The 15,285-nt window shown below is 41.8% G+C and overlaps 1 protein-coding gene across 2 annotated transcripts in view; it reads right to left on the reverse strand.

Annotated features, from left to right (window-relative positions):
- Positions 1–244: 244 nt before the first annotated feature.
- LOC146618225 (amyloid protein-binding protein 2-like) overlaps positions 245–15,285 on the reverse strand; it is a 32,173-nt gene continuing 17,132 nt past the window's right edge. Inside the window, exons 2-13 of one of the 2 annotated variants that reach the window (XM_085370529.1) lie at positions 12,571–12,659; positions 11,240–11,391; positions 7,862–7,985; positions 6,412–6,580; positions 6,233–6,322; positions 6,061–6,128; positions 5,876–5,981; positions 5,666–5,790; positions 5,191–5,276; positions 4,623–4,813; positions 3,693–3,858; positions 245–3,383 (exon numbers count right to left, since the gene is read on the reverse strand). In XM_085370529.1, the coding sequence (XP_085226655.1) occupies positions 3,121–3,383; positions 3,693–3,858; positions 4,623–4,813; positions 5,191–5,276; positions 5,666–5,790; positions 5,876–5,981; positions 6,061–6,128; positions 6,233–6,322; positions 6,412–6,580; positions 7,862–7,985; positions 11,240–11,391; positions 12,571–12,659 (1,629 nt within the window). In that variant the 3' untranslated portion in view covers positions 245–3,120. Of the gene's footprint in view, positions 3,384–3,692; positions 3,859–4,622; positions 4,814–5,190; positions 5,277–5,665; positions 5,791–5,875; positions 5,982–6,060; positions 6,129–6,232; positions 6,323–6,411; positions 6,581–7,861; positions 9,210–11,239; positions 11,392–12,570; positions 12,660–15,285 lie in introns of those variants that run through there. The other variant, XM_085370530.1, reaches the window with a different exon arrangement.

Consider the following 15,285-nt stretch of genomic DNA (forward strand, 5'->3'; position numbering starts at 1 on the left):
GTATGCACCTGTTTACAAGTAAAGTCTGTAGATAAGAAATCTACTCAGAGGTGGAGGGGTGGGGGGTCTATTTAAGCCAAAGCACTGAGTGTTTAGCTGAGAGCTGGACCTCCTCCTCAGCTACAGCCCCTCACATCACTGTTACAGAGGGAGACATTGACAGCACTGAAGCAACAGCAAGGCAAAGCTCGTTTTCTTCATTCGTTCTTTTCAAAACAAAGTAAATACTAAATTAACAGCGGACTATTCATCCATGGCATCACATTCTCAGTAACGTTGCACAGAATCTCCACAGCCTGTGTTCAGCCTCGACTGTGCAAAATCTCATCCTTCATCTGCTACAGCATGCGTCCATGCCTTTCTTCACGCCACTGTTACGCAGCGTCTCTTTAAGCGCTCATTTCTCCTTCACCTCTTATATTGACAGACTGCTTTAGTGAAACAAGGGTCCATGTGTAATGTTAGAATTGCACTAACGAAAAAATCCCATCCAGAGAAGCTGGTGATTCCCAAACTGTGGACTAAATATTAGACTGAAAGCATCTGCAGTGGAAGGCTTTACAGGATCACAGGTACATAAACAGTGCTGTGAACAAGAGCTTGCCCCGTTCTTGATATATACATTGTTTTTTTGCATTTTTGTCTCACTTTCAGGTCATCATACAACTGTTAATGTTACACAGACATAACCAGAATAAGCTGAAAATTAGGATTAAGGGTAAAAAGTTATCCAAACCTACCTGGCCTAAAGTCTAAAAACTGGTCGAGTACGGAGGAGCACTGGTGGGGTGTTGGCCATGAACAACCTGTTAAGGTCATGGACTTGCTGGTATATTTGGGATTGTGTTGTTCTGCTGCGTAACCCGAGCACGCTCGAGCTGTACGTCGAGAGCAGAATTCCTTTTTCCATCCAGATCCTTAATCATCCAAGCAGCCCACTTCCACTCCCACTCCCTCCACATGCTCTTACTGTGATGTTCTTTTTATGAAAAGCTGTTTTTGTTTTTTTCCTTTTTCAAACAGGGCCAGGTAGGTTCTTTTGTCCCTCACCAAAAATCACAAATCAATTAAAAACGTATGTTATCTCATTTTAAATGTTGTCTGATGATCTTAATCACTGCAGTGTGACAAACATGCATGAAATGAAGAAATCAGGAGGCAAATACTTTGTCGCAGCACTGTAGCTTACTCCAAATATACAGAACAAAATCCAAACAGGTTTCAAATGGACCAACTAGGTGTTCAAATGTTCTGTTTTCTCATGTCAGTGAGCCAAACCCATTAACATGGTTAAGTCACGCACACAGCTCTGGCTACACACCTGCTGTTCAAACTATTTGTGTGTGACAGGCAGAAGAGAGCTGGCTTTAAGAGAGACAGAGGCACTAAAAGAGCTGTTTTCAGATAGACACTGACTTGAGTGGCTGCCCCAAGGCTCAGGATAAGGTCAATAAGGATTATTTAGAACTGAGAATAATGAAAAGATACAATATTACAGTCTAAAAATAAGAACATGTTCCTTTAAAGCCCTTTCGGCACAAAGTATGTAATGGCCGTTGCATACTTTGTCCACTAGAGAGCCTAAGTTAGCTTTAAAATACCAACATGGCAGCTGTAGAGCTGGTGTCCTGCAGGCTTTAGATATGACCCTGGGTCAACACACCTGAATCAAATGATTAGTTCATTGTCAGGCCTCTGGAAACCTTTTTAATTTAGCCATTTAAACCAGCTGTGTTGGATCAAGCACATGTAAAACCTGCAGGACGCCAGTCCTTGAGGCCTGGAGTTCCCCCACCCCTGTTATAGAGCTAAGATGTCGAGTAAAACTGAAAACCAGCCGAAGCTGAGCTTTTAAATAAAGCAACAGATGAGATTCTGGACAGCGAGACTCTGAACGATGGGCCAGTAACAGAAAAACATATCAGGAACTTTAATGGGATTTTCTGACAGGAGGGTGTGAAGCAGAGAGGCCACATGCACAATAATCAGGCTGCTATGCAAACACGCACACAAGCACACAATATTGGTCCCCACTGTAGCGCCGTTAAGGATATAATAGTTTATTTAGCACTTCAAAATATGGGTCCGTCTACAGACAGATAACTGCAAGCTGGTGTAAGGCTGGTAGTCATCGGTGGAGCACTTGGGCACCGAGAGTTGTGTTCCACTCACTCACTCACACATACAGCCTCAAGATGAACAAAGCGAGGCTGCGGAGCCTTTGCACATGTAGCAGCTTCCTCTTTGCCCTCCCATCCGTGTCCCTTGTTATCATAGTGTTGAGCCATTTCTCATTCAGTAAGAAAACTTAAACAAAGGGCTACATAAACATATGTTTGCATATAAATTATTGGCATTTTAATGATGCTATGTCAGTACTAAGCTGGAAAAAAAGACCTGTGAAAACCTGTTGTGTGTAAAAACCACACCTGGTGTTATCACATTCTCCTCCACGCAACTTTGAGGGTTCGCGTTCAGTTAATTGCAAAGAAAAAAACAACAACAAAAAGCCTTCAAATAAAACTCAAGAGTACAATCTGTATTTTCTTTAACTGTACAAGTGTCAAAAATATCCAACTATTTCCAGCTGTGATCTGCCAAGTGATGCTGATGGATGTGCAGGTATTCCACAGATGCTGTCGTGCAGCTCTTGAGAACACGGGTTCGCTCCCGGAGATCTGAGCTACACTGGTACGGTACAAAAGCAAAACTGCTGTCCAGGAAGAAAAAGGCGAGTGAGATGAGAGGCGAGGAGGTCGTGCGTCATCCTTATAGGACGTCTGACGTTTCTTTTCGAGTCCCCAGTCTCGGGCATGTGTCCTCTTTCTGTTGGAGAAACGCAGTGACTGCATCTTGATGGTGAGAGTGTGTTGATGAGGTTTGATAAGTGTCTTCTCTATTTATTTTTTTTATTCCATGAAAACGTGTGTATGTCTGTGTGTGTGTACTGGCAGCATACAAAGTCAACCAAGCTGCCAGTGATGTTTGAATTTGCTGTGTTACTAATCCGTGTGAAACTGAAGCATCACATTTTGGGCTCAAATCATGTCCACACCAGGCTAAAACCCACCCACTTGTCTCTTTTCCCTCCTCTCTTCTCCTTCTCCTTCGGTCAACCAATCAGCCGAGACAGGGGCGGGTGGGGCCTAGGCTCTGGGCCAATAGGAAAGCTTGTACCACCTCCTGGGTCTGCTGGGGTGTAGTGTTGACGTCCTCCAGGGCATCCGCCACTGCAAACTGCCGGTCCCTCAGCCGGTTCCAGTTGGACAGTACGTTGTGGTATTCAAACACCTTCTCGTAGTTTCCCACTGAGTTGTAGAGTTTGATCAGGCCTCGGTAGTCGTACTCCAGCCCACTGTAACCCTCGCCAAACAGCTTTTTACCTGTGAAGACAGAAACATCACAGACCATGTTTCATTCAGTCTCTCTGACTCGAGCCCCGTTTTTGATAATGTTACCCTCTTCCATTGTAGCGAAGTAACGTCAGGTGTTGGACTGATTAATGTCAGCTCTACATAAATGATTACATAACAATAACAGCAAAACTTGGCAATTAACTGAGAAGTAGGTTGAGTATGATGCATCTCAGTACAACATGTTCTGTGACGAAGCAACATCAGGACCCAGGCCTTGGGCCTCATTTACTGTGACACTAAAAAACATGGACGTGAACTTGTTCTGCTCTTACTGACCGATAGCGATGGAGCGCAGATAGAGCCTCTCTGCATCCTCGTACTGGTTCATGTCATAGTTGTAGAGGGAGGCCAGGTGACCCACAGACAGAGCCACCTCATAGTCTTCGTGGCCCAGTAGCTGCTCCTTAATCTGGATGGCTTTGATGTGCATCTCCTCTGCCTCCTGGTTACACAAATACGTGTGCAAGACAAAGAGATATGAATCACAAACAAAGACAAAACTCAAAGGCAATATTTATTTGGTTTCCATGGCCTTTCCCATAAATCAAACATCCAGCTACGTTTCCACTGAAAACAAAAAGTGGTTGAGTGCCTGTAAGTGTTGTAACTGGGTCAAAGTAAAGTTGTCACATTACACTCTGAAAGCAAGTTATGGCCTTTCACACTTAAATTGTTTTCCAGTCCATTTCCAATGGACTAAAAGGAATAACGTGTAGTCCCAAGTCAGTCTCTCATTAACAGCAGGATATTAGATACTTGCCCAAAGTCATTTCAGCTGCAGACTAGAACTTCTGCAGGATTACTTTTAACCTCCACTCTGGCTTTTTATAGGCCAAAGACAGCATCTAAGACTGGTGCACACTCTTTATAAATGTGCACCACTCTGATATTTGTGTAATCCCAGCCAACTGCAATGACAATATTTCACATCTCATCATTTCTGGCTTTAAATAGCAAAAACCATTCAGTCTCCCACAAACAGTGGTTTGTGCTTGTAAAAGCACAATGTGACTCACTCTCACACAAACACTCATCTCTTAATCAAGATGAGGTGAATGTGGAATAGCTGTTCTCTGCCGTTGACCTTTTCTTACACTGAGATTATTTTTATCACAAGGCAGCACAACTGGCACACGCTGGGATGGTTTATGCCCCTTAATTTGAATTATTGTGTCAAATATTACAAACCACACATGTCCTCCTCACCTTAAACTTCCTCATGGACTGGTAGAGTCGTCCGAGGTTGCCATAGTGTTTGGCTGTCTGTACGTTGAACTCTCCGAAAGCCTTCTTGGCCAGCTGCAGCGAGGAGAGGTGCAGGTCGTGAGCCTCCTGCAGGAGGCGCTCTTCTGTCTCTTTATTGTGACAGTCGATGGCAATTTCTTCCAGAATCAGGGCTGTTGGGGAAAAACAAGCAAACGCGGATAGAGTCTATAAGACATAATGCACAGCTTCAAACAGATACAGCACTGTGCAAAAGTCTTGAGCTATCCCTAACTTCTTATGTTTTAAAGGATTCAGACTCCATGTAAACTGGTCTTAATCAATAATTCTCCAGGCGTCCTGAAGCTCTTTCAAACTGTTTGTTTGGACATCGGCTGCTTTTTCACTCACTTGCTGAATGTTTTTTTAATCTGTCAAACCACAAAAGTTTGACCTACGAATAGACAACTTAGCAAAGAACCAGTTTTAAATTGTTCTTTCAAGGTACTTTATTACAAGCAGCCAGTCACACACACGAGCATAATACTACTCTCCACTTTGCCTGCCTTACCTTTGACTCTCTTAGAGGAGGCCAGCAGAAGATGGTCCTCAGGCAGAATGTGAGTTATGATGTCTATGGCACGTTCTGCATGGAATCTGAGGGACAAACACAGCACTCAGTCGTGTAACTCAGACTTGGCTGGAAACTCTACATATTGGGGACAAACACTTCCAAGAATATCAAGTGTTTCCATTGAACAAAGTTGTTTTGCAGCTCATACGGTCCAAAAGTGGATCAAAGGTCTCACCATTAGGCAATGCTGAATCACAGCCTTTGTATACACGAGGAGCATCACATGATTAATTACACAAACAACAGGCATCTCCAGTCATCTTTACGTCTGCCCGTGTGTACAGTTAAACATTTGATATGTGCAGCTGCATACACATTACCCAAATACCAGAGTCTGACTTTGGGTGTTGGACTACATTTACAAGGCAGCTCATGAGGAATGTAATTAGCCGAGTTTAGAAGATGCACTCACAGAGCATTGTCAAATTTCCCAGAGCTGTACTGGTGCACATATGAGGAGTAGGCTAGGTCTTCATGGGCTGTGGCAACATGGATGTTCTTCCCCCCAAAGACCGATTGTCGGATATCCAGCGCTGTCTGGGATTTGTACATCAGACAAGATTGAATTAAATAACATCACTGAAAACAAGAGCATACTCCTGTAGCACATCGCTCTACGTACCTGGTAAATAGCAACCGATTGGCATATGTTGTCCACATTTAATAAGTAAAATCCATAATCTAGCAGCGTGTCGGAGTACTTGGGATGCTTGTGTCCAAAATGTTCTCTGTAAGACAATATTTTCAGTCAGAAACTGCGATGTTAGAAAGTACCCTGTCGAGTCTTCATTACACCCAGCGGGTTACCTTGCTAGAAACACTGCATGTTTGATCAGCTGCTCTGCTTTTCTGAACTCTCTTTTCACCACGCAGGCCTGCAGGGAAGAGACAATCCACAGTTTACACATGTGTCTGGAAGACTAGTGTAAAAATTCAGACAAAGACTGATCTGAGCGATAAATACATGTGTGAGTGTTACCTTGGAGGCCTGGCGAAGGACATCAACCACTACTTTGACAGGCAGCCCTGGAGTAATTTCCTTCATAGCCTCTATACACCACCTGTACGCCTGAGAGACAAGGTCATTGCAGACAGAAAGGACTTTCAGTTGTCTCAGTATCAAAACTGTAAAGCACCTCAGTGGTCAAACCTACACACCTCGTCATAGTGGCTTTTGGCAAAGAGCAAGGCACAGAGCTCGCCGTACAGCGCTGCCTTGTTGGCCTGGTGGCCATGTTTGGCTAGTTTGTCCATGTAAGACTGAGCAAGCTTGAAGGTCTCCTCCCCAAGGTGGTACTTGCAGTTTCCATTACGGACATGAAGCAGCCTGAAGAGAGAAGACAGGGACGCTTCAGTCTCAGTCTTATCTGCTGTATTACTGCATAACTGTCAATTTAAAAACAACAAAAGCTGTGGAAGGAAACTGCTGCACTGGTTTCCCTGAAAATAACTGGATTCAGTTTGCCGCAATTTGCAACATGTGTGTGTGCATGTATGAGAGAAGCTCAGGCTGGCTGTCACCACTGCTACCGTCTCCTGGATTCCTCAGTTTGTATGGATGGTGAAGCCCATCTTTAATGTGGTGTTAGTGCTACTGGGGCACCACACAGGACAGTCCTGTTGATTTTCTACACTATAGATTTCCAGTGTAACAGGGAATCGAGCCACATGCAGATGCTCTCTAACGACACTGCAGTGGTTGGGTGGGCAGGAGTCAGAGTACAGGTACTGGTGAGACGTTTTGTGGGATGGTCCAACAAAAATCTCCCCTTCCTGAACGTCCCCAGGACAAAGAGATGGTTGCTGACTTCCATAGTTCACTTAAATGACTGGACACTAAACTGGAGAACCCAACAGTGATGCTGTGTACAACAGGCGGATGAACAGTCTCTAGTTTCTCGGGATGCTGGTAGACATGTAGCAGGATCAACAAACTAATCTGGAATCGTCATTGGGCAGCAAGGGACAGGCGGTCACTGAACAAACTGCTCTCCATCACGGACAACCCATCACACCCACTCGGTTACACACTACAGAGACAGCAGAGCTCATATAAAACTGTACCACAGCTTACATGTTTGTGCCCGGTCAACACACCCGTCAGGACCAAATATGCTACAGAAACATCTGGATCAAACATTTTTGCAGCTTTTTCTTAGCTCTACAGTGTTCAGTTTATTCATTAATACCATTTGCTAGGATTCATTTATATACAAGGCCTTAAATATGGGCCCATGGTACTTCTAACAATGTTGCTGTTTTAGTTTATAACAGTTACAGTGTTGTTACTCCATGACAGATAGCTGCTACTTCCACTCAGAAGGAAAGCTTAACCGTCTGTGATGAGATACAGTTTCTGTGTTTTATCCGTTTTCATCTGATAAGAATCAAAAAAATGTAAAGACAGACTGTTTAACAGCTCTTCATATGAATCACTCAGTGGCTTTTATTCACAACTAACATTTCAAGCTGTGCTGTCAGACGCCTAAGTGTTCTGGGAGAAAACACATGTTGTGTAACATCATATCTGGCACATCTAACAATTATGGTATTGTAACTATAGGACACAGAGTTCCCTGGTGAATAAAAGCAGCTCTTTGACACTGACCTGACACAGCATTCCACAGCCCGGTAGCAGTGGAGGACCTCACTGTGGAGCGTGCACAGCTGCAGGCACGACAGAAACACTTTCTCTGCATCTCCATACCAGCCCGCATCAGACAAGAAGCCACCTACAAACAGAAACATGACAGTCATCTGCCTAACAACTATGGTGTCTGCTGGTCATAGCACAAGGGTCTTAAGAAAACCAAACTTTGACTGGAAGTTTGGTCACTTAGAAAGAAATCTCTAGAGCATAGGTGTCAAACTCTGGCCCGTGGGCCAAATTTGGCCCGCAGCCTAATTACATTTGGCCTGCGAAGCCATACCAAATTATTATTAGAGCTGGCCTACTGGTATTATACAGCTAATATATATATTAGCTGTATAATACTAATACTTTGCTTGTTCCATATTCAGTTTTCCAGCAAAACCTATTTGAGTCCATAAGAAAAGATTCATTCTTACATCTGGAGGAAGATTTTTTTTTCAATAAATATTAATGTTAGCCTGCAACTTTGTTCCATTTTGAATTTTGGCCCACTCTGTATTTGAGTTTGACACCCCTGCTCTAAAGTTTTAAGGCACAGAGAATATCAACCCAAAATCCAGAAACACGCATTATGTAAAAGTTAATGACATGCAAATCAGTTTCTAAGTGAAATAAATATTTAGTATTTTGGTGGAGAAACCCTTGTTGGGAAGCACAGCAGTAAGATGTTTCTTGTAGGGATTTTGGCCCATTGCTCTTTACAGAAACTCTAAAACCTGGCTGTTGCTTAGCAACTTGAGGCTTCGGCTCACTCCACAAATTTCATATAGGAATGCCAAGCTTCTTCTTATCCTCTCCTTTGTTACCTTGTTGGTATGTTTTGGGTTAATGTCATGTGGGAAGACTTTTGTTCTTTGGTGGAGAAACTGGAAAGAAACTGATTCTGCAGACAGGTGTGCTTTATACACATAATGAGTTAAGATGGGGAGTATCTGGAATTCACTGACTAATGTTTCAGAGATCTATGGGAGCTAGAACTCTGCTCAAATATTAAATTCTCTCAATGACATGACAATAGGGCTGAACGATATATCGCATTTGCGATAATATCGCGACATGATCAAGTGCAATTTTCTAACCGCAAAGGCTGCGATTATACTCTGGACATGTCCAAATTCATGGGCTGCATCCTCCTGAGGCCGCATTTGTAGACCGATTACGTCACAGCGACGCGCGGCTGTCCAAATTACTACCATATCCCAGAATTCATAGCGCGGCCCAGCCAAACTCCAGTTTCCAACAATGGCGGCCGCTACTAAGTTTTAAAATTACTCATACTAATCTTTCTGGGTCACAAAATAAACTTTTAACATATTTTCAGGCGAGAAAGTAGTTGTGTAAACATCAAATATCGGCTCGGTTTATCAAGATATCCCATATTTGCAAAAGTGCTTCGACGTTTTCAGAGGCGTCTGCTACCCACCAGCTCGACAGCTAGCCGGGAGCTCGAGGGTTACTGATGCGGCCGAGAACGGCACAACTCCCGGCACATCATTTTCAGATCACCGCGGAGTTTCGCTGCTCGGGTTAAACGTGATATATAAGTCACTTAGACAACCTAAAAATGTTATTGTTGGGCTTTTTTTCAGTGTTTTGTTTGTTCGTGAGTAAATCGGTTTGGCTGAGATTAAAGTTATTAGATTAGATAAAATAAAACTTTATTAATCCCCCGGGTGGGTTCCTCCTTGGTTTTCACACAGCTGACTAAACGTCAAACAGAAAACTTATTAAACAGAAGTATGAGACAGTCGAGAATTTACACCAGTGTCTGGTTATATTTTAGATAGCAAGAAGCAGACGGCCGAGTTTATTAAACTCCACCGAGACAGCGGTGACGCTAATCAGAACTAGACCGTCCAATTTCACGCCTTTAAACTTTAAAGGCGTGTTTGTGTGTGTGTTTATACAATTGCTATTATGTTTGCACTTTATGTGTAATGTTACTGACTGCAGAGATCAGTAAGATGTGTGTATTTTTTATTTATTAGTTTTATTTATTTAATATTATTTTTTAATTGAATGACTGTCTAGTAGTTCACAGATGTGGAAAAACTGAGTGTGGTAAAGCCACTGATTTTGTTTATGTATATTTCTGCAATCTGCACATTGTACTGACTTTCATTTTAATGTTTACACCAGGGTTCCTTGTCAGCACTTTATGCTCAGATGTTTGTAAGCTAAAAATAAACTATTGTGTATGTTCAAATATACTGTTGTGATTGAAGAAGTTAAATAAAAATGTCAGTCATCAATTCATGCATCACCTCATGTCATCATAACAGAGGTCTGTCTTCCAGGAAAGAACAGTTTAAAATTAATGTAATATAGTATTGGCCATACTATATGATGTATTGCTTGTCTTTGTTTAATAATACAGAAGACAAAGACCTTAAAAAATAATCGCATATCGCATCGCAATCGCAATATTGGGGCAAAAAAATCGCAATTAGATTATTTTCCATAATCGTTCAGCCCTACATGACAATTATTATAATAACGTATTATCATAATACATATGGCCTAGGGCTGTTCAATATAACGATATGTATCTGATGACTATATAAAAACGTCTATCGTTTCATTTTACCCTCTCGTTTGTTTCGTGGTGTCGCAAAATAAACTGTTTACGGTAATATTTGTTCATGTTCTGATGGTCACTGTAGTGGCTATATTAATTTCTTAAAGTTCTCTCTTTCTCTTATATTTAATATCACCACACTACGGACGGACAAGCGCCTGTTTTTATGTGTTGTCGTTAGCAACAACGACGGTAACACCATCGCGTGTTCGATTGTTTATGTTCCACATAAACCTTTCACAATAAAGCTCAAGATCCTGTTGAGACTTTTCAAAATAAACTGAATCACGTGAAAGATGCAGATTATTTACAGATGAAAAGTAAAAAAGAGCCGTCCGGTGCTAAAAAATAAACCTTAGACTCAAACGTTAGAACAGGCTTTTCCCCGCAGCACGCCGTGTAATAAATACTCACAAAGAAAACGGCGCCGTTACAACTTATGTCTAAAAATGTGTCGTTTCATGCATCGGTTAAAACACACGACTCCAGCTACATGACGCGCAGCTGGAAACACTTCACCTGCCCGAGATTCACAGACAGAAAATGTTACATTTTTGTGATTTATATCGTTATCGGGACGATAGAGGTCTTATATCGGGATATGAGATTTTGGTCATATCGCACAGCCCTAATATGGCCCACATTATATGCTGTTTATATTGTACGTTATCAACCACCTAACATAAGGACAGCTCTGCACTTCTATCCCACACAGTGCTTATCTGAAGCCTCCACTGCCCAGCCCTGACATTTACCCAGCACAAAGCCAAACTGGATGGCCTTCTCTTTGACGTGGGCGTCAGACTCGGCGATGTAGGAGCAGCGGCGGCTGAAGGAGTTTGCCAGAACTGAGGCCACTTTCACACCGTGGTCCATAAGGGCCTGGAAACAGTGGTGCAGGAGGTGTCTGCAGTGATGAAGTCAAAGGGAGACATCGGGTCAACAGTCAAATTGCAGGAAACACAAAAAATAAAAAAATCCAGTCCACAAGCAGCTTTTAGCGTAAACAGATTCTTATCAGTCATGGCCGTAGACAGCATGGCACCATCCCTACTGTACAGAACACCTGGCACAGTTAACTAGCAGTAAGAATATCACACAAGGGACCGTCAAGAAATGAACAACAGGTCAGTGTACGCAGTTGATGTCCTCGTCATACAGAAGGGATCTCATTTCCATATATGAGCATTCCTCAGTCTAAAGAAGATTCACATGAAACGATGTCTACGATGATAGGTGCCAAATGTGTTTTCAAAGATCTACAAACAAGACCTTAAATTCTCTAGTTAGAAATTATATGATGGAAGCAATCACAATATTAGAGTTTTGGTTGATGGACATTGCTTCCTTCCTCTCTGTTCCAGCATCATTAGTGTTTCACACCTATCAGCCTGCCTAACACTACATTTAACAGAGTGGACAAGAGTTTCAAAAGAGCTAAAAACTGATTTCTCTGGTTACCTAAAAACATGTTTAACATCATTAAGGGCACCCGACTAAACCTATGTTTGGTTCCAGTGTAAAAACTGGTTCCATCCACTGTTGGAAAAAAAAGAAGAAAAAAAAAAAAGAGGATTCCAGTATGAACAAATGAAAATGCAAGTTTGGTGAATGATGAAAAAACCGGCATTCACCAAACTCCAAATACCATCTTTACTGATGACAAAGTGGCCAGAGCTCATTAAAATGACTCTTTTCTACCCTCCTAAATTTAAAGTTTAGCATCCCAGTGTACAGTGACATATACTTGTATACTTCCTCTATGTTTAGTAGCCAAAGGGTCTCCAAAGGTTAGGAATATTAATATTCCTCGTTTTACTGGATTAAGATAGAAGTTCTGCTTTTCATTTAACGTGTTGCCATGGTGAATTGTGCTATCAAAGCTCCATTGAAGGTGGCTTTCTTTCCCTACTCGCACACACTAAACTCAAGGTGAACGTACTCGGAGTTAACTGATCTCAAAGGTAATCAACTTGCAGTTTATGGTTAATCTCAGACTCTGCTGAACCTGCTCAGGACTGCAGTGGAAGTGTGAAAACTACTTTAGGAGAGTGATGGGCACAGTTTGGCCCCATTATGTTCTTACCTTTTGTCTGAAGCCCGCAGCACTTTAGCAAACACCTCCAGCTCACAGAACTCTCCCCCCAGCTGGCAGAGTCGACCCTGCTGGTAGAGCTGAGAGCACAGCACAGTGAGACACAGTGAGAAATGAGATTCAGTAACAATACAACAGATGTCATCTCTATAGGTACAAGTCAAATTTCTTAATGTGCAGGGGAACCAATGTCTCAGCTGCAGGTAAATGACAGTCTAACCTGTAACTACAGGAGTGAAGCTGAAATTTTTTTACTCTGCTTTAAGTGATGCAACCAATGTTGTCTGCTGAACAGGATCTTAAACAAAAATAAAAAATAAAAAAATTGCTGATGTCTGGCCTGTCATCAAAGTGCACGCAGCTGGAAACTGTTATACTGAGCCAGGATTATGCTTGTTTATGGACATGCACGTGGGCTGCTGTGGACCCCACCCTCCAACTCTGCTTGCAGTCTGCCTGGAATGTCCATACAGAGCATCACAATCACATCTGATAAGAAAATCAACACCACTCAGATTAAATAGACCCTCGTACACTTGTGGACACAGACAGTATAATCCATATAATCCTTGACACGAATGGCTCACCATAGTGGTGTTTGTGACGGAAACTATTAATCACAGATGTCTCTCTCCAAGGTTCTTACATGAAATCTCACCTAATGAAAACTTGTACTGCAGCCACTGCTGTACCGGGGCGTTATTTTGGTTGTGCAGCTTTAACCTTTCAGTGCTTGTAATTTAAGTCAAACGCTCTACTCACAAGTAGTCACCTAGCTGTGGAGGGCAGTGGGAACCAGAAACAGGAAAACATGTGCAGTGTGGACAAGACAACTTCATGATATTAGGTGTGTGCGCCATTTATGTGTCACCATTTCATAGTGTGTGTAAAAACACAGTGACAATTGTCTAGAACGGTGCTTAAAATTCTAGCATGAACTCCACAGATGTTCATGTTGCCCTCAGGATGATTTGGCACACTGGTAAAAATCAGTGTCAGTGCTGGTGAATTCACCATGTGCTATGTTTCAGCAAACTGCTGAAACTGACAGGAACCTCCACAGTGCACACAGAACAGTACCACAGCACTCAGCTTTTAGATGCTAGCTTGTGTTTGATGAAAACTGACACTTTTGTTACAGCTGTACCTTCAATTTATTGTAATGACTTAAACTCGTGGCAGCATTTTCACATGAATTAGTCCAAAGCAGACTTTGAGCACACTGAGCAAAACTCCAGTATATCGTATCAAAAACACATCAGCAAAATGGGTAAACCAGCACTTGTGTTATTGTGCTTTCCTAATCATGTTAGGAGGCACTGAGCACATCGAGTCCATGCCCCAGACTTCATGTCAGTGTGCTTCTCCTGGGAACTGGGGCATCTGAGCTCTAAGGAAAAACCCATTTTGGTTTATTTACAGAAAATATTTATTCATGCTTTTGCTGGATTTGCACCAGAGTCATTATATAAAAGGAGAAAATGTTAACGAAAGCGTAAGAAAGTAACAAAATTATGTGCATTTGTAGCAGAAGAAAAACTTTCAGGGAAAAACAAAGATTTTTTACTGGGTTTCTGTCACAGTGACCACTGAAATGCACAGATGGTGCAGACCACCCAAAACTTTGTTGTACGTGTACAATGACAATAAAAGCCTATCCTATCCTAAACTTAGAATTCTCTCCCCATTCAAGTCTGTATGGGTTTTAAAGTAACTGCCCAGCAGCGTTTCAGATAGCGTCTGTGTTTAATGTTGCTTCTGAAATGGCTTTGGTTTGTGCCCACTAGGACAATAAACATGTATTTTAAAATGTTAATGAATCAATACAAACACAATTGAAAATGCTCTCTTCCCCTTTTCCATAAGTGTGAAGGCGAGCTGACTGACAGCTTAAAGGTTTAATTCTTACTGTTAGACAAGAGAAAATTTATAATAAACTTTTATACCATAACCACTGACAGTGTCTAATGAAGGTTTTATGTCACCTTGACCCTTGTTTTTCAAGAAAGACTCCATCTGGAACCTGCAGCACAAAGTAAGTTTAACACACTCAGCATATCATTTCTTTATCTGAACGTTTAAGCACTTTGGTCAGCAAGACTGCAAAAGCACCGTTTTAGTTTGTTTTCCAGCTGTTGTTGTGTTGTTGGTGCGAGAAAAAAAGCTCAGAATAAATAAATAAAATGGAATTCAAACCACTGCTTGCAAATTGAATATAATAAGGTCAACAAGTACAAAGAGGAGCCTTTTTTAGAGAATAATTTAATGTTAAAATTATCTGCAACCAATGAGAAAATAAAACCTAATAATAATCAAGGAACACAGAATATGAATATTTATTCATAAAGAATATTTCCCCTTACTACTGCTCATCAGGGAAAAGCAAACTGACACTACTAAAAAACTTCAGACCCTCTTACTATCCAAAGGGATCTTCCTGGAAGAGACACCATTTTCCTAAACACTGATTGGTCAGTAGGCAGTGTTTTGAATTTCCAGTGACTGCTCTATAAATCATCAGAACACACAGAAACCCACAATGCCCGATTTCTTCCCAACTTAGCCTTAAGACACGTGGAGTAAAACTAATTATTTTTCCATCTGTGTCTTAAGACACACAGAGAGGCGCACATTAACAGAAGGACTACATGAATCAAAGTTACCAAATTGCCCCAGTTCTTAGCTCCATTGGCCCCCTGTCTTAAT

The sequence above is a fragment of the Diplotaxodon limnothrissa genome, linkage group LG14 (assembly GCF_057381915.1).
Source record: "Diplotaxodon limnothrissa isolate DT_005_m linkage group LG14, D_limnothrissa_male_GT1.1, whole genome shotgun sequence".
In the NCBI taxonomy this organism is placed as follows: domain Eukaryota; kingdom Metazoa; phylum Chordata; class Actinopteri; order Cichliformes; family Cichlidae; genus Diplotaxodon; species Diplotaxodon limnothrissa.